This window comes from Rana temporaria, chromosome 3, assembly GCF_905171775.1.
Source record: "Rana temporaria chromosome 3, aRanTem1.1, whole genome shotgun sequence".
In the NCBI taxonomy this organism is placed as follows: Eukaryota; Metazoa; Chordata; class Amphibia; order Anura; family Ranidae; genus Rana; species Rana temporaria.
This window is the reverse complement of record NC_053491.1, coordinates 216698761-216717424: the sequence shown is the minus strand read 5'-3', so window position 1 is coordinate 216717424 and position 18664 is coordinate 216698761. Positions and strand designations below refer to the sequence as shown.

General features: G+C 43.4%; 1 protein-coding gene across 1 annotated transcript in view; it reads left to right on the top strand.

Annotated features, from left to right (window-relative positions):
- The window catches only part of CFAP54 (cilia and flagella associated protein 54), a 533435-nt gene that overhangs the window by 442749 nt on the left and 72022 nt on the right, over positions 1-18664 (top strand). Inside the window, exons 57-58 of the mRNA XM_040344233.1 lie at positions 4073-4187; positions 15389-15547. Coding sequence (XP_040200167.1) covers positions 4073-4187; positions 15389-15547 — 274 coding nt within the window. The remainder of the gene's footprint in view (positions 1-4072; positions 4188-15388; positions 15548-18664) is intronic.

Genomic DNA, 18664 nt, shown 5'->3' with positions numbered 1-18664 from the left:
GGGGGAATGGGGAAGAAGGGATGCAGCTCACATAGAGACCTCCTCACATGATCCCAATGCCATTTTGTCCCCAAGTCTCTCGTTCTCTGCTGGGACATATACTTTGGGTAGGAGGCCAGCCCACAGCCCTCTCCAAAACACAGTGACAGTGGGTTCTGTCACAGAAGACATAAGCATTTTATTTGCATCAATTTATATAGAAATGAATGCAAACTAAACTTTATTTCCATTTGTACAAACCACTGCTAAAGGTTGGAAGGCTTTCATTAGGCTTGCTAACTTGTGTTTACTTAAATGATCAAATCTAGATTTTTTTTTTAAATGTACAGTAAAACCTTGGTTTGAGAGTAACTTGGTTTGAGAGCGTTTTGCAACACAAGCAACATTTTTGTATTCAATTTTGACTTGATGTACAAGCGATGTTTTGAGATACAAGTGAGTATAAAACAGAACAGAGGTGCCTCTAAGTGTAGCAATATAGTTACATTTAATGAAGGTACAACATTTAGCAAGTCACATGGTTTAAAAACAACACAAAATACCAGCGCTAAACAGTGGCAGGGGATGAGGATCCAAACTATAGTGGGGAGGCAAAGTGTCAATGGAGAAGGTTTCACAAAGCCCTGTGCAGCTGGAATACCATAGCTGGAGACCAAAGATATAGAGAAAAATACACAAAACTTTCAGCGCTCAATGCACAAGAAAAAAAGAAGACTGTCTTGGTAGTTGATAATACCTTAAGTACATTTAATAAAACTTCCATAGAAACTAGGAACAGTTACAAACTTGAACCACTGGGTAAAAACACAGGCAGAGAATCTGCTTATGATCAAAGTCACCTGTAATCCATTGCGAACGGGAAGCCAACACCAGTCCGTTCCAGTCAGCAGATCCTCCTAGCAGCACCGAGACTGAGAAGGCGGCCTCAGGGCTGGCTGATGAAAGGGGGATCAGACTGACCGGTAAGCCTGTGGAGGATCCTTCAGCGGATGAGGGACAGAGGCGGTGGTAGCAGGTGTGGTGAAAGCAAGAGCGGCGGCCAGATCCCACACCGGCCAGTGACGTCAGACCAGCTGAGATGCTGGTGGCAGAAGACAGGAAATTACGAGCCGCACAGCTTAGCCATGGCACCGGAACTCCCAAAAAATCTTTCCACAGGGGGTGTCTTTCAGCTAATGGTGTAGTGAAAGGTGTAAGATGAAATTAACACACTGTGGGAATAATGCATGGCGCTATTCCGCTGGAAAGGAGACTCCAACAGAACCACGGCTCCTGGGAAGCTACTAAAATTATACTAATAAATGTCAAGATGGAGCCTGGTCTTACTGTGGTAGTCCTGGGTAGCCTTGATCACACGTTTCGCGCAACCTGCGCTTTGTCACCGTCAAGGAAAAAATGGCACCCAGGATTTAAATGATAAAAAAGGCGGGAAAAAATTAAATTAAATTAAGGAGGGAACTTAAAAATGGGAGGAGCAATGAACAAGGGGGCTGCATTAAAACTAACTGGTGTTAACCCCCCGCTGCTCAATAAACATACAAATCTTAAGACCAATATAAATACATCTATCATCCAAATCCTGTTCATCAAACGAAATACAGACATACAAAATGAGAAAAATATATGTATACAATATTTAAAATATCTATATACATATAACAAGAAGTGACAATAGACAATAAAAGAATAATGATAAAAACAAAGAGAATTGCCATACATATCCTATATCTGAAACTGTACTGAACCATAAAATGGTCCCCAGCCAGCTAAAATATCAAATGAAGCTACATGTCTAACTCCTCGTTTAACCCCTTCTGGGCCAAGGAGTCGAACATGTAAATCCAAAACACCTCTCTTTTACATAAGAGGGAGAATCTTTCATTAGTAGTTAAGGTACCTTTAGGTATAGACTCTATCACAAAAAACAGAATTTGATATCCTTATTATGACATCTCTGGAAACGTCGAGGTACACTGTGCTCCACACAGCCTTTTTTGATGAGTCTGCGGTGATCACCTATTCTTGCTCGTAGTGCACGTATCGTTTGCCCCACATACAGGAAACCACAGGGACACCCCAGTACATAAACCACAAAATCAGTGGAGCATGTGACAAATTGTTTGATCACGTACTCCTTACCCGAATTGGTGCAAATTCTATTAGTCCCATGGACAATAAACTGGCAAGTAAGGCATTTCCACTTCTTACATTAATAAATACCCGTCCTGTTGTCAAAGTAGGACCTAATGTCCAAAGGAGATCTAGAAGTTTTATTTACTACTTTGCTCTGGGCCACTAAATGTTTAACTCTTTTGGCTCTACGAAAAGTGATTTGTTGGGCAAATGGTAATGTAGAGCCCAATCTCTGATCCATTAATAAAATTCCATAATGTTTTTTAATAATTTTAGAGACCGACTTGAAGTCCTTATTGAAAGTAGATACAAATCTCTTGGTGTGGTTATCGTTTATCTCATCTTTCAATGTATCCTTATCAGCTGGAAGGTTCAAATGTGACAAAAAGGCCTATTTTACTAACTCAGGGGGTATTCTTTTTCTTTAAATTTATTGGTCATAAGGATACTTTGTTCTACGTAATCCTCTCTCCTAGTGCAGTTTCTTCTTAATCTGTTAAACTGTCCACTATTGATATTACACTTTCAGGTAGGGTGATGGCAACTATTAAAATGAAGATAAGAATTGCCACTAGTAGTTTTGATATGATTACGGGTGATAATTCTATCCTCAGGGGCTGTTAGGAGGATCTGCTGACTGGAACGGACTGGTGTTGGCTTCCCGTTCGCAATGGATTACAGGTGACTTTGATCAAAAGCAGATTCTCCGCCTGTGTTTTAACCCAGTGGTTCAAGTTTGTAACTGCTCCTAGTTTCTATGGAAGTTTTAATAAATGTACTTATGGTATTATCAACTACCAAGACAGTCTACTGTTTTCCTGGCCATTAAGTCACATGGTTGATGATTAAAACAGGCACATCTAAGTGTGCAAGCATCCGGGTAAAAACTGTCCACATAGACCATCCTCCACACCACCATCAACGTCATCCCTTCCACACTGCGTGCTTCGCTTTCAAATCGCTCTACTCCAGGGTAGTCTTCCTGGTCACAATTGCAGACTGACAGCGGTGAGAGCTGGTGGTGTGGAGGTTGGTCTATGTGGACAGCTTTACCCTGGATGCCTGTATACTTAGATGTGTTCCTTTTTAAACAATGCAGAGGATTAACCCCTTAGGTTCCACATTGAGTATAACAAGCATGCTTTACTGCTTATACAGATTAATTTTACTGTTGTGGGTTTATTAAGACTTTAAACTGGATGCATGTAAAATACATTCAATTATTTACTAATAAATAGATGGATTAACATGTCTAATATATCTGCCTGGAGTTCAGCTTTAAATGTAGCTGTATTTAGTGATATTGCACGGTTAAGGGGACAGCAACCTGTCTCAGCAAAGGGACAGTGAAATGTAAGAAAAGAGGATAGAACATATTCAAATGATGTTTACAGATAATCTAAGGATCTCCAGACCTCTATCAGCAGAGAGTTATGTTGTGTAAGGTGAGTGAGAAGATACAGTACAGAATGTGCTGGGGGTATGGAAATTATTGTAAGAAAATAAATGACTGCACATCCAGGAATTCCGATTGCCTTTTATTGTTTAAAGTGATAACACCAAAGACACCAACATGAGGTCACGTAGACGCGTTTCACACATACATCTTGTCCTTAATCATTAGATTAACCACGAGACGTATGTGTGAAACGCGTCTCCGTGACCTCGTGTTGGTGTCTTTGGTGTTATCACTTTGAACAATAAAAGGAAATCGGAATTCCTGGATGTGCAACCACTTCTTTTCTTACAGGTTTCCCACGGAGGTGGGCCCGGGGCTGGCACTCTATGAGACATTCCACCTTAGGTTCTCATTATACACCTGGAGCAGCGGCTCTTTTTCTTTGCATATGGAAATTATTGAGACACCTGATTAGTATCAGTGGGCTTTTCTTATATTAAGTATATTATTTAATTTGTAAAAAATATATTTTATGTGCAGCTTTCTTGTCTTGGAGAATCCACAGAGCATGATATAAAAAATGCATCCCTGCCACCTTTCAAGAATCTCTACTTACCACACATGTCTCTACTGGCTAAAACCAAAATGAGGATTGGTAAGTATAGGCAGAGAAGCTAGCTTGCATTCCTTGAATATGTGCTTTGTCTTCATTGTTCTATTATTAAGTATTTTATATCATTTACAAAGCACATTGTTGACTTCATATAAAATAGATATAATTGTCTTGGCATCATATTGATTATGAGATAGGCTTCTCTGTACTCTTGTAAATCAATGTGCTGATTTTATTCAGACATTGTCAGTAAAACCTGTATAGTAATTGTGTGGGGCAGTAGAAAGAGCAAAGAAAGAAACACATGACCAATTATCTGTCTAATGTGTCCATTTTTTTCTGGCTATTCCTCTTTTTTGCATTTGTGAAAAGTATTGGAGACTGAAGGTTTGCTATCATTCATTTCCCTCTAATATGAACTTATGAATTCGGTATTCTTCTTTATGTATTTTTTCCTAACCCTAGGCAGTAGGATTGTACATCATTTATTTTGAAAAGTCTGAGCATGTAGAATTGCAGCAGGAGATATGGATTGTTTTAGTTTGAGTTAAAAGTATTTAAGACCAAATGTTTTTTTTTTTCTAGGGTAGGGAACGAATTAAACACCTGTCAGGCTTTATTTGCCATTTGTGTGTCATCGGAGATTGAAAATCGGTTCATTTCCTGTCCTGTAGACTCAACAGGAATTGCGACAAAATCTTTCCAAATGTATACTAAAATGCCTTCTTAGACAAATATCACCAGAATTAATCTATTGTTGTTCTGGTGGGGACTCAGAAATTTAGATTTTTCCCTCACTTTCAGTGATAGTGGTCACCAGGACAAATAGAGAAGGTGAATCCCCTTATTGTTAAAACAAACTGACAAACATCTGGCATACAGTATGTTCTAAATCCTCACCATTCTATTCAAAACTAAAGAAAAATGTTTTAATATGGAATATCATTAGCTGGTTAAAGTGATTGTAAAGTCTTGTTTCTTTTTAGTTAAAAATAACAAACATGTTATTCTTACCTGCCCTGTTGCGGTGGATTTGCTCAGAGCAGCCCAGATCCTATTTTTCTTGGGTCCCTCTTCAGTGCTCCGCCCCCTCCCTCATGTTGAGTGCCCCTACAGCAAGCAGCTTGCTGTGGGGGCACCCGAGCTGAGCCACAGCTCCATGTGTCCATTTAGACATGAAGTCGTGGCCCCACCTGCCCCCTTTCTCTCCTCATTGGCTGACTGACTTTGACAACAGCGGGAGCCAATGGTGTCATGCTGCTGTGTAAGCCAATGAGGAAGTGAGTCCCGGCAGCTGAGACAATCCTACAACATGGATCTAGATGGGGCTCAGGTAAGTATTAGGGGAGCTGATGCACACAGAAGCATAGAATGCATTAAGATAAACAACCTTCTGCCTTTACAATCACTTTAATTGGTATGTTGAATCACTGTCCTGGTCATGCTTGGTAAAGGGCAATGTCCCTAACCATAGCTTATAGTTGTTAGCCCATTTCAACTGAACTTGTTCTGTAATGCTGAAGATATTTCTCCACTTATCCAAGTGTAACAGGCGCTCCTCGCCGCCGTTCTAGCCTGTAATGCATTCCGTGCTGGAATGCATTACGGCGACCACGAGATGACGTCATCACGCGGCGCCCCGTGCGTTCCACCGTGGAACGCGGAAGTGCGCCGCACTATACGGCGCTTCTTTCAAATCACTGTAAATGAACTACAGCTGTCTGGTATCTGTCTCCTGCCTATAAAGGCATTCACCTGATACTCAGACAGCGTTCTATTATTGTCAGCCGTAGCTCGGCCACGCTACTGATATTGGTGCCATCACTCCCCATGCTGCAACACCCCTCCAGGCTGCAACTACTCCTTTAGTGCTGTACATCTACTGCAACCGAGAGCCATTGCTGGGGACAACCTCGAGCCCTTCCTAGCTGAACATCTTACACCACGGAATCCCTGCTTACTACACTGAAGCCTGCAAATGGATAAGTATCTGTTGTGTCACTTGTAGTGCCATAGGATGATCTGCTGCTTGTGTTCCATCTAATACTATTGCTTATTATGCTTTGTGAATACCAACATACTATTTGGGATATATTATTGTGCTAACGACTGTTTGCTAAGGAATACCTTAAAGGGCCATCTACCTCCAAATTACCTGAGTTATACCTCTCATATACAACTATAATTACCTGAGCTATATTGCTTCTCATATGCAACTATAATTATCTAAGCTATATTGCCTCTCATATACAACTACTATTACCTGAGCTATATTGCCTCTCATGCGCAACTACTAGTTGTCACTACAACTCCTATTTTACTACAAGCTTGACATAAGTACAAATTGCTTATAGGCCTTGTCCTAAAATTATTGAACATGTTCGCTCTAATTTTTCTATGCTAGGGTTGATGGTATTTCATACTAACTCCCTTAGTAGCCTAATACATCACTATATGTTTAATGTGATCTGATGTAGAGAACCCCCAAACTCCTGTTTGTGTGGAGTGATGCCTGGGGTCCCGTAATGATAATCACTTGCATAGAGACGTGTATTGGAATCTTGGGGCCAAATTCCCAAAAGAGATACGCAGGCGGAACTGCTGTTCAGTCTGTGCCTAACTTTGGAAACGATCCTCAAAAGGCTTTTTCCAAAGTTAGGCAGAAAATCTGACATGTGCAAGACACTTACACGGTTAGATCTTAGGATGCAGTACCGCATCCGCCGCTGGGGGCATTTCTCATTGAAATGCCGCTTTGAGTATGCAAATGAGGACTTAAGCAGATCCACAACGCTTTTCAGCATTGTGATTTCTGCGTAAGTTCCGATTTGCTTGCGCAAAACTAGGGCTGGTTTTACAATGTGTAAAATTAGTCACGCCTTGTAAAAGCCCATTCAAGCGACGGCATTTGGTATGCATTCCCGAGGGAGAACTCCACGGCAATTTGTAAAATCAAAACCGGCATGGGTTCCCCCCCCAGGAGCATACCAGGCCCTTAGGTCTGGTATGGGTTGTAAGGAGACCCCCCCTACGCCGAAAAATCGACGTAGGGGGTCCCCCTACAATCCATACCAGACCCGTATCCAAAGCACGCTACCCGGCCAGTCAGGAATGGGAGTGGGGACGAGCGAGCCCCCCCCCCCCTCCTGAGCCGTGCCAGGCCGCATGCCCTCAACATGGGGGGGTTGGTTGCTCTGGGGCAGGGGGGCGCACTGCGGGCCCCCCCACCCCAGAGCACCCTGTCCCCATGTTGATGAGGACAGGACCTCTTCCCGACAACCCTTGCCGTTGGTTGTCGGGGTCTGCGGGCGGGGGCTTATCGGAATCTGGGAGTCCCCTTTAATAAGGGGGCCCCCAGATACCGGCCCCCCACCCTAAGTGAATGGATATGGAGGCAAAAAGTTAGTTATTAAACACACAACACAAGGGTTTTTAAAATAATTTATTAGTCTGCTCCGGAGGCCCCCCCTGTCTTCTTTATTAGCTCTAATACCAGGGGGGGCTTCTTCTTCCACTCTCCGGGGGTCTTCTCCGTTTTCCGGGGGGGTTTCTTCTTCCGCTCTCCGGGGGGGGGTCTTCTCCGCTCTCCGGGGGTCTTCTTCTATCTTCGCCGCTCTCCGCTGTTGACTCGGCGCACCCCGGTTCTTCTGCAGCTGTCCGGTGCCTTCTTCTTCAGCGCTGGCTGCCTGCTATCTTCGTGTGTTAGCTCAATTACTAACAGGCAGCCAGCGCGGTCTTCTGTGACGTCATGTTCTTCTTCTCCCCTCTTCCGATGTTGACACGTCGCCTCTTCTCACTGCAATGATGGAAGCGCGCCTTGCATCCCATTTATATAGGCATCAATTCCCATCATGCTCCGGTAGGTACCCACGTGCACCCACGAGCATGATGGGAATTGATGCCTATATAAATGGGATGCAAGGCGCGCTTCCATCATTGCAGTGAGAAGAGGCGACGTGTCAACATCGGAAGAGAGGAGAAGAAGAACATGACGTCACAGAAGACCGCGCTGGCTGCCTGTTAGTAATTGAGCTAACACACGAAGATAGCAGGCAGCCAGCGCTGAAGAAGAAGGCACCGGACAGCTGCAGAAGAACCGGGGTGTGCCGAGTCAACAGCGGGGAGCGGCGGAGAAGACCCCCGGAGAGTGGAGAAGACCCCCGTCCCCCCCGGGGAGCGGAAGAAGAAACCCCCCCCGGAGAGCGGAGAAGACCCCCGGAGAGTGGAAGAAGAAGCCCCCCCTGGTATTAGAGCTAATAAAGAAGACAGGGGGGGGGCCTCCGGAGCAGACTAATAAATTATTTTAAAAACCCTTGTGTTGTGTGTTTAATAACCTAAACTTTTTGCCTCCAGGTGAATGGGTAGGGGTACGATGTACACCATATCCATTCACTTAGGGTGGGGGGCCGGTATCTGGGGGCCCCCTTATTTGAGGGGACTCCCAGATTCCGATAAGCCCCCGCCCGCAGACCCCGACAACCAACGGCAAGGGTTGTCGGGAAGAGGTCCTGTCCTCATCAACATGGGGACAGGGTGCTCTGGGGTGGGGGGGGCCCGCAGTGCGCCCCCCTGCCCCAGAGCAACCAACCCCCCCATGTTGAGGGCATGCGGCCTGGCACGGCTCAGGAGGGGGGGGGGGGCGCTCGCTCGTCCCCACTCCCATTCCTGACCGGCCGGGTAGCGCGCTTTGGATACGGGTCTGGTATGGATTGTAGGGGGACCCCCTACGTCGATTTTTTGGCGTAGGGGGGTCTCCTTACAACCCATACCAGACCTAAGGGCCTGGTATGCTCCTGGGGGGGGAACCCATGCCGGTTTTTTCTTTGAAAATTGGCATGGAGTTCTCCCTCTCAGGAATGCATGCCGAGCGACGCTGACAATTTTTCTTTTTTGTTTTTGTTTTCCCGGCGCTTTTTTTTTTTTCACCCGTCGCAACTTTAGTGTCCCGTCGCAATCCACAAAGCCCGCCGTAAATTACTTTTGCGCGCTGCACGTCGGGAAAATTACGTCACACGCATGCGCTGTACGGCCGGCGCGGGAGCGCGCCTCATTTAAATTTTAAACGCCCCCCGGAGAGGAGGACCGCCTTGCGACGGAGGCACTTAAGTTACACGGCGTGTAATTTCTAGGTAAGTGCTTTGTGGATCAGGCACTTAGGTAGAAATTTTAAGTCAGTGTAACTTAACTGCTGAAAGTTAAGTTAGGCAGGTTTTTTGGGAATTTGGCCCATGATCTTTAAAGTAAATACTAAAAGCTCTGGTCGCATTTGGTTGTAATGCGTCCATCCTTAGTAGCTCAACGCCTTTCTTTATGTGAGAGAGAGATGATGTAGAGATCCCCCAAACTCCTGTTTGTGTGGAGTGACGCCTGGGGCTAATACTGAGTTCTCACATAAAGAAGCGCATTGAAATCCTTGCTAACCACAGTTGAGGTTCACTCCGTTCACCAGTGCTGTTACACCAAGGAGCTTTCTTGGTTCTTCTTTAGTTTCTCAGAAGTGAAGAAGCTGCTTGAATGAGTTGTGAAATGTCTACAAAAAGTGAAGTTGAATGTGATTACTTCTAACTATACTATGACTGGGATAAATGAGAGCTTTATTGAACAACCAATCTAAACACTGTCACATACGTGCTCATGGTCCCCAATGCAGCAGCCAAACCATTTGCCATGGTATCCAATATTCCCTTAAGATTTGTATGGTTTACATGTTCACTTACCTTCCTCTTCTACATCTCAGGTCCCCTGTTTTTAGTTTAGAATGAATGTGCCCCTCAGAAATGGAAAGATTTTGTACCATGTGATGGTTACAGTCACATCACAATTACTGCAAAGTGTTCACCATGAGATGATTACAAAAGTACAAATCTGGAATTTCCAGCAAAGATCTAAATACAGACTTTCAAAGGATTTGTGATTTTGTCTTGCCAGTCCTGTGATTTATTCACCTTTTCCACACTGTACATCAAGGAAAATCAATCTTCATTTTCAGTGATTTCTTGGTTCAAATATTAATGGAGGTTGGCTCATCTCATCACTCATATCCCTCTGTCGGCACCATCCCTTTTGATACTAGAAATCACTTAATCTCTCATTCCAACCTTAGTCAGATGAGAGAGATATATATATGAGACTTTCAATTTACCTTCCAGAGAAAATTCAATGCGTATATTTTACAAAAAGAATATCTTTATTACAAAAAAATACAACATATAAAAGCATAGGATTAATTTACTTAAAATCATCATACAATATGACCACCCTTAAACACTGGAGTTCAAAAGACTTCCATGTATGTAACTGTCCTGCATGAGGCAAGAAGGATGTCAAAATGTCACAATTGACTCACTTCCTCAGGATCCATTCCAATCAACTGGTGTAATATAATAATCAAAGCATATCCCTGTTATTGCCTACATGCCAGTAATACTCAATCAGACTACAGGCATCTTTATGTAATGCAGGGGTCTCAAACTGGCGGCCCTCCAGCTGTTGTGAAACTACAAGTCCCATCATGCCTCTGCATGTGGGAGTCCTGCTTGTAACTGTCAGCTTTGCAATGCCTCATGGTACTTGTAGTTTTGCAACAGCTGGAGGGCCGCCAGTTTGAGACCCCTGATGTAATGGGTTACTTGTTATACATTTTTTAGAGCCATATCAATGAAGGGTAGGTTTTGTTTTTCATTTCCATGTTCTGTCTAATTGGGAGGTATTATACAGTACATGTACAGTATATACTGTATATTTTTTATTACCTTGGTATGTTTACTTTTGGTAATATAGTGTCTCTCAATTAGGCAATCAAGAACAAATTAGTAATTAAATAGCTAATTGCACAATAAACTCCTAACATATAACATAGCATAATACTGAAACGAAAGAACCAACGGGTGTATCAGACTCCCACACCACACAAGGATACTGTCGGCAGGGAACCTGTTTGTCAAAGAAAAGAAAAACATATTTTATCTACATGCATATTTACCACTAAAATACCGATATATACCAGAAAATAAATCATCAAATACAAAAAAAATACAGGGCCAGATTCACAAAAGGTATACGATGGCGTATCTGCTGATACGCCGTCGTATCCCTGTTTCTATCTATGCGACTGATTCATAGAATCAGTTACGCATAGATATCCCTAAGATCCGACAGGTGTAATAGTTTTACACTGTCGGATCTTAGGATGCAGTACCGCGGCCGCCGCTGGGGGGATTTCACGTCGTAAACCAGCGTCGGGTATGCAAATTAGCATTTACGGCGATCTACAAATTTTTTTCCCGTCGTTACGTCGCAGCAAGTGTTAGTTTGCCGTCGTAAAAATAGGGCACCTTTTACAAAGTGTAAACTTAGTACACCATGTAAAAGTATACCTGTCTTTCCCGCGTCGCTTTCAAATTTTTTATTTTTCCCGGCGCAAGTCTTTTTTACCCGTCGCGATTCACAAAACGTCAGCGCGTCGTAACTTTGCGCAAAACACGTTGGGAAATTTGCGACGGGAGCATGCGCAGTACGTCCGGCGCGGGAGCGCGCCTAATTTAAATAGGACTCGCCCCATTTGAATTGGCCCGCCTTGCGCCGGACGGATTTAGGATACACCGCTGCAAATTTCCAGGTAAGTGCTTTGTGGATCGGGCACTTAGCCAGAAAATTTGCGGCGGTGTAACCTAAATCGGTTACGTTACGCTGCGCCGCCTGGCTGTGAATCTGGCCCAAGGTGTATATTTGTACTCAGCGGGCACTTTTTTAGGTACTCCTGTTTGAGATGATAGAAAGGCAACAGTCACTCAAATAACCATTTGTTACAACCAAGGTATGCCGAATACCATCTCTGAACGCACAACACATTGAACCTTGAAGCGGATGGCTACACTAGCAGAAGACCATACCAGATGCCACTCCTGTCATCGAAGAACAGGAAACTGAGGCTACAATTAGCACAATCTCACTGGAATTGGACAATAGAAGATTGGAAAAACGTCGCCTGGTCTGATGAGTGTCGATTTCAGGGTCAGAATGTGGTGTAAACAAAATTAAATCATGGATCCATCCTGCCTTGTATCAACGGTTCAGGCTGGTGGTGGTGGTGCAAAGGTGTAGGGTATATTTTCTTGGCACACTTTGGGCCCCTTGGTACCAAAGTGAGCATCGTTTAAACGCCATGGCCTACCTGAGTATTGTTGCTAACCAAGTCAATCCCTTTATGACTACAGTGTATACCCATCTTTTGATGGTTACTTCCAGCAGGATAATGTATCATGTCCAATCTTCTCAAATTGGTTTCTTGAACACTACAATGAGTTCACTGTAATCCAATGGCATACACAGTCACCAGATCTCAATCCAATAGAGCACCTTTGGAATGTGGTAGAACGAGATATTTCCATCATGGATGTGCAGCCACAAATCTGCAGTAACTGTTTGATACTATCATTTCATTATGCCGCAAAGAATTAAGGCAGTGCGGAAGGCAAAAGGGGATCCAACCCGGTACTAGCAAGGTGTACCTAATAAAGTGTCTGGTAATATATATATATATATATATATATATATATATATATATATATATATATATATATATATATATATATATTAGAGAGAGAGAGAGAGAGAGAGAGAGAGACTGCGTATCTAACTTTTAAAATGTTAATGTGGTTTTGAAAACCTCTACAGCTCCCACCCTCCATTTCCATGACCTCTTCAGCAAAGCAGGTCATTAAACCTATCTGAGAAAACTCACTACCTGTCTTGCCCATGGCCAGGCAATGTTTACAGCCTCTGGCATAGTCTAACGTGCGTACCCTGCAGCCAAGCCTCCTATCCTCACATATCATGGTTTATGGCATAGATGATAAACAGTGAACTTCAGGCTAGATTCAACAAATGTCAAATATGGCCATCCTGGTCAGATGTGCTTACCCTCCAGGGATTACATGCCAACACTATAAAAGTAGAATATAAAATATTAATATAGCTTCAACATTATGACCTAGTATTTTCTCAGTTCCAGAGACATGGCTGGATCTTCATTTTGTGATGAGTAGGAAGAGTTAGACGTGTTGCTTTCTTCACTGATATTGCCTAAGCTTACAGCAGTTATCAACATAATATACAACCTTTAGTTTGGACAAAAGGATTACCCAGCAGCAGTAATTGAAAATGGTTGCTATTTAATTACCAGTGGTTTGTTTTTACATCAGTAATATAAAATATATGTCATCTGGGCAGACATCCAGTACCAGCTTTTGTTTTTTGCTTGACAGCCGCGTGCTATTCACTGGTCTGAGTTTTCTTTTGTCAATGTCTTATGAGCTTCTTTTTAAGTTAGGTTTATAGCAGAGAAGGCCAGACTAGGCTGAAACTATAAATAATCTTTATGGCTGCTTGTTTAATCTGTTTTCTTACATTTAAAGAAGACCAGTGAGCAATTTAAACAGACCATGTAATGTGCAATTTCAGAAAAACAACCCTGTCCATTAGAAAAAAAAACACCTGCCATTTATGATATTTTCCTGGCTCTAACAGTCATTCGCATTTAGAAAAAAACACTCTTTCTTGGCATGTCAATGGTAGGGGAGGGCACAGAAAGCACGCCTTGCGATAAATCTCTGTAATCTTAAAGGGTCACTGTCATGAAGCAAATCACTTGTGTCACTAGGCTTTAACCAACTTGTGTGCTGCAAATGAATCATGGAATGGCTCCTTCAGTGAAAGCTTGGATACAGAGTAGTTTTGCCTTGTAACAGAAACCCTTTAAAACTTGCTGCAGTACAAGGTGCCTAATATTCACATAAAGAGAGGAATGAGGAAAAGTCCAGTTTGTTGGTGATTATTGTCAGCGGGATAGATAGTGATGGAAAATCGAAAATGTTGGTGTTGTAACTTTTCCAATGGAACACCATTTCAGCTGACAAATATCTAAGAGGGGATTTCTGCTTTTTAACAACTGTGATGTACATTGGTATTGGCTCACTACTCAGTAGCAATGAGGAAAATGTTACCTTTGCTTCCAACGAAAATAACGCCATGTAGTGTTGTATTCTCCTCTTCTGTCCCGTTAGGGAGATTTCCCTTTACCTCCTGTCCTGCAGAAAGTAGCTGGAAATAAGAGGAAGTTTCTTCAGAGGAAATTCCACTCTAAGGCTAGGTTCACACTATTTCAGGTGGTTTCGGGCTCAAGAATCAGACCTGTTCCCGCACCCAAAACACACTGCTCTTAAAAACACACATGGTTGTCATTTATTCTTAATGGCACCCCCATGCATCTAAAAATAGAGTGCGCTTGTGGGTGCAGGTACTTCTAGGAAATCCCATGGTGCAAAAGCACCATGCGATTTCCCTGCTGCTGCATTTTAAGAAAGGTGCAGGGACATTTTTCCTGCATGAAATGCAGACATATCTGCCCATTTAAATGAATGGGCTGCTGTGCCCGCACAAACCCCACCTGCAGTTGTTATCAGAACAAATGTCCTAGTTTGGATATCTCACCTCATTTATTATTCTGGTAACTATTCTAAAATGTGAATTTTTCTTTATGTCTACACAATTCAGCAACACTCATGCCGCGTACACACGATCGGAAATTCCGACCGTCTGTAGGCCCCATCAGATTTTTCTGCCAGAATTTCAAAAATTTGAGAGCTGGTTCTCAAATTTTCCGATTGGAAAAGTTCTTGTTGGAAATTCCGATCGTCTGTGCAATTCCGATGCACAGAAAAACACGCATGCTTGGAATCAAGTCAACACATGCTGGGAAGCATTGAACTTAAATTTTCTCGGCTCGTCATAGTGTTGTATGTCACAGCGTTCTTGACAGTCGGAATTTTGTGTGACCGTGTGAATGCAACACTAGTTTTAGCCAAAATTCAGTCGGAAAAAAATACACGGTTTTCTTTCTGATCAGGTGTACGCGGCAATACAGTGAATTCAGCAACATGTACAGTGTAACTTTCCTTCCTAAATCCAGTGGAACTATGCTCTCTGGGGTTTCTCCCTACTTAATAAACAATTAACATATTTCTAGTGCTAGCCAACAAACAGTGTTAGCTCCTCATTGCTATCCTAGAGCAGAGTTCCCCAACATCATTTACTGTATAAGCTGCTGTCTGTATTGAGAATGCAAGATATGCAACAACATGCACTTTTCTATGATACAAAGGTCATACTTTTAACTGGCATGTATGTTGTGGTATGATATTCTAAAGCTGTCTATTAATGGCACTGATTTATGTTTTCTTCAGGACGAGTGTTGACTCTCCAAGCGTGTTCTCCATCTGAATCATCTATTAACCTGTCTGAGTTGTTGCCATGTTTGAATCTATACAAAGCAGCTTTACAAGTGTGTAGAGGGGCCTCATTTCGAGAATATGACTTGGAAGCAGAATTGCTTTTTCTAAAAGGTAACACCTAACTTGCATTTATCATTCATTTTAGAACAAGCTGACAGAATAATATAAATGTTACATAGCTAACTTTTTCATTAAATTGTGTTAGGGATAAATACGGGCTCATATAAATGTTTTTTGCTTATCATTTATTTTCTTCCTCAACGTGAATTCAAAATCTCATCAGAGGCAGCTAAAAGCAATATCTTGACCAACTGAAAACAAGTCAAAGCAACCAAAAGCATAGTGTATTTTGTACACTTCTGAGTCTGACAACTGTGTATATGATCTGTGAGAATCATTGTACCATATTCTAATTCTACGAACACACGACCGTTTTTCATGACGTGAAAAATGCCATTTTTTTTATTGTCATTAAAAATGATAGTGTGTAGGCTCCAGAGCATTTCGACGTGAAAAATGGGCATTAAAAATTTAGAACATGCTCTAAATTTTCGCGTCGTTTTTCATGTTGTCGTTTTTAACATTGTGAAAAATGATTGTGTGTAGGCTTTAACAACGAGAAAAAAACATGCATGCTCAGAAGCAAGTTATGAGACGGGAGCACTCGTTCTAGCAAAACTAGCGTTTGTAATGGAGATAGCACATTCGTCACGCTGTAACAGACTGAAAAGCACGAAGACTGAAAAGCGCATTTCTTTATCGTACATCACGGGACACAGAGCGGCATATTCATTACTATATGGGTTATATGGAGTACCTTCAGGTGTTGACACTGGCAATCTCAAACAGGAAATGCCCCTCCCTATATAACCCCCTCCCATAGGAGGAGTACCTCAGTTTTTACGCCAGTGTCTTAGGTGTTGGTCATGGTTTAGCTTGCCTCCGCATCCTTGGGATTAGGTGAGCTACCGGTTCTGTCCAAAGGCCTCAGCGCTAAAGTGGTCAGTAACCGGACCCCAAACCCTTGGGGTATAGCCCATAATGCTTTTCTTTTTAGAGAGCTGGACCCTGGGCCCAGAACTTAGAAACCTTTGGGTGCCTAATGTTTCTGTTGCCAGAGTGCTATATGGGCCCAGGACAGTGGATCCTTCATAGGAACCCAGGGCCTGAAGGTCTAGACATCCCCACGGAGATGGGGGAAGATTGGGCCTCTTGCTTGGCAAAGTCCTGCGGCATGGAGCAGGTAAGTGAGGGGAAAACTTGCGGAACTTGGTTCTTAGCAGGTTTTTTCTGGGGGGTCACAGGGGACATGCCTAAAGTTATGCGCTGCATCTGGCAAACTAGTCACATATCTTAATGATAGGATGGCTCTATGTGTATTATTCCCCATAAGAAGTGACCTCCCTTGTAGTGTTGGAAAAGCATTGAGTGGGGCCTGTGTGATATAAAGTGTATGTGTGTGTCAGAGAGCTGTGCTTACCTGCAAGCCTCCAGGCGATGCTCCATCAGTCTTCCTCCTCAGAGCCTGCAAGCAGGCAAAACGCTGACCTCCTCGTGGTTCCAGGCTGGAGCAGAGAGGCTCCCTTCCCCCCAACCCTCCCCCCCCTATCGGAGGGCGCGCGCGCGTTCACGTGTTATAGGCGCAATTCGCGCCGTTTAGCTGAGGGGGGAAGGGCGGGTCAGTGGTTTAAGGAAGGGGCGGCCCTTCCTTTTTCGTTCCAAACAGCTCATTCTATATATTGGAACTGGGGAGGAAAGACCAGAGCGGCAGCACGGGGCGCCGAGGAAACACAGTGGCCAGAAAGGATATTGCAGTCTTCAGAAGACTGTTTTCAAGCCTAGAAATAGGCTGTTTCTTTTCCATCTCATAGTTTTTCTTTGCAATACTACTCAGGGGGACAGAATGCCTTTTCTTTCCTGGATTTGAAACAAAAACGAAAAAAAAAAAAAAAAAGATTGAAAAAAAAAAAAAAAAGTCATCTAGGGGAGAGGCAGCATTTTTTATCCCCCAAACAGGTGTTTGGGCAATTAACTTTTATAGTTCCAAATACCAATAGGTAGCAGGTGTACCTCGGTATTGTACCATGGCATCCGGGTCAGAGGGTACAAGAGGTGGGGATTCCCCCAGAGAGTCTGAGGTCTCGGACAAAGCTATGCCGCTGCTTTCCCCACAGGGAGCCTTGGGGCCATCGGGATCTGGGGCTGGAGCTGGCGCGGGTCAGTCCAACCCTAAGATGGTCACGGACGAGGTATTACTCACCTCTTTAAGAGAGATGGAGAAAAGAATGGGAAAAATGATAGCCACAGCTATGCGGGGCAGTAAACGGATTAGATCTCCGTCTCCCGAGCGCGGACCCTCAGAAGAGGAGGTCCTTTCCTCAGGGGAATTGGACGACCTCTTGGACAAGGACCAAGTAGGTTCAGGGATCGAAGATCCGGATACAGAGGAGTCTGGAGCAGTCTCCCAAGGGGAGAGCTGGTGGATTCAAGCCTTAACGGACTTGGTCCATAATGCATTCAACTTGCCAGTACCAGATCTCCAGGTATCTACGGTTTCAGCTTTGGGCTCACTGAGGGCGCCTCAAAGCAATGCAGTATTTCCGATCCACCCTCTACTAGAGGGAGTTTTGTTCCAAGATTGGAACAAGCCAGATAAAATCTTCTTACCACCTAAAAGATTCTCTGCCCTATATCCTATGGAAGATACATTTTCCAAGAAATGGGCTACTCCTGCAGTGGACGCAGCCATCTCATGTATTAACAAATCATTAACATGCCCTGTAGAAAACATACAGGTATTCAAGGATCCAGTTGATAAACGCTTGGAAGCACTACTTAAGAACTCCTTCACTACTGCAGGGGCAGTAGTACAGCCAGCTGTGGCTGCGATTGGGGTTGCTCAAGCATTATCGGATCAAGTTAAGCAGATGCTTAAACTTATTCCTGCCCAGCAGGCAGAAGAATTTTCGGATGTCCCTAGGGCCATATGTTTTACAGTAGACGCAATTAAGGATTCTATCCAGCAAGCGTCACGTTTATCGTTATCCCTTATCCATATGAGAAGACTCTTATGGTTAAAAAGCTGGGAGGCCGAGCCCCCATGCAAGAAGCTCCTGGTAGGGTTCCCCTTCCATGGAGGACGACTCTTCGGAGAAAACCTAGATAAATACATTCAAACCATTTCAAATGGCAAAAGTACTCTCTTGCCAACTAAGAGGAAGTTTCAGG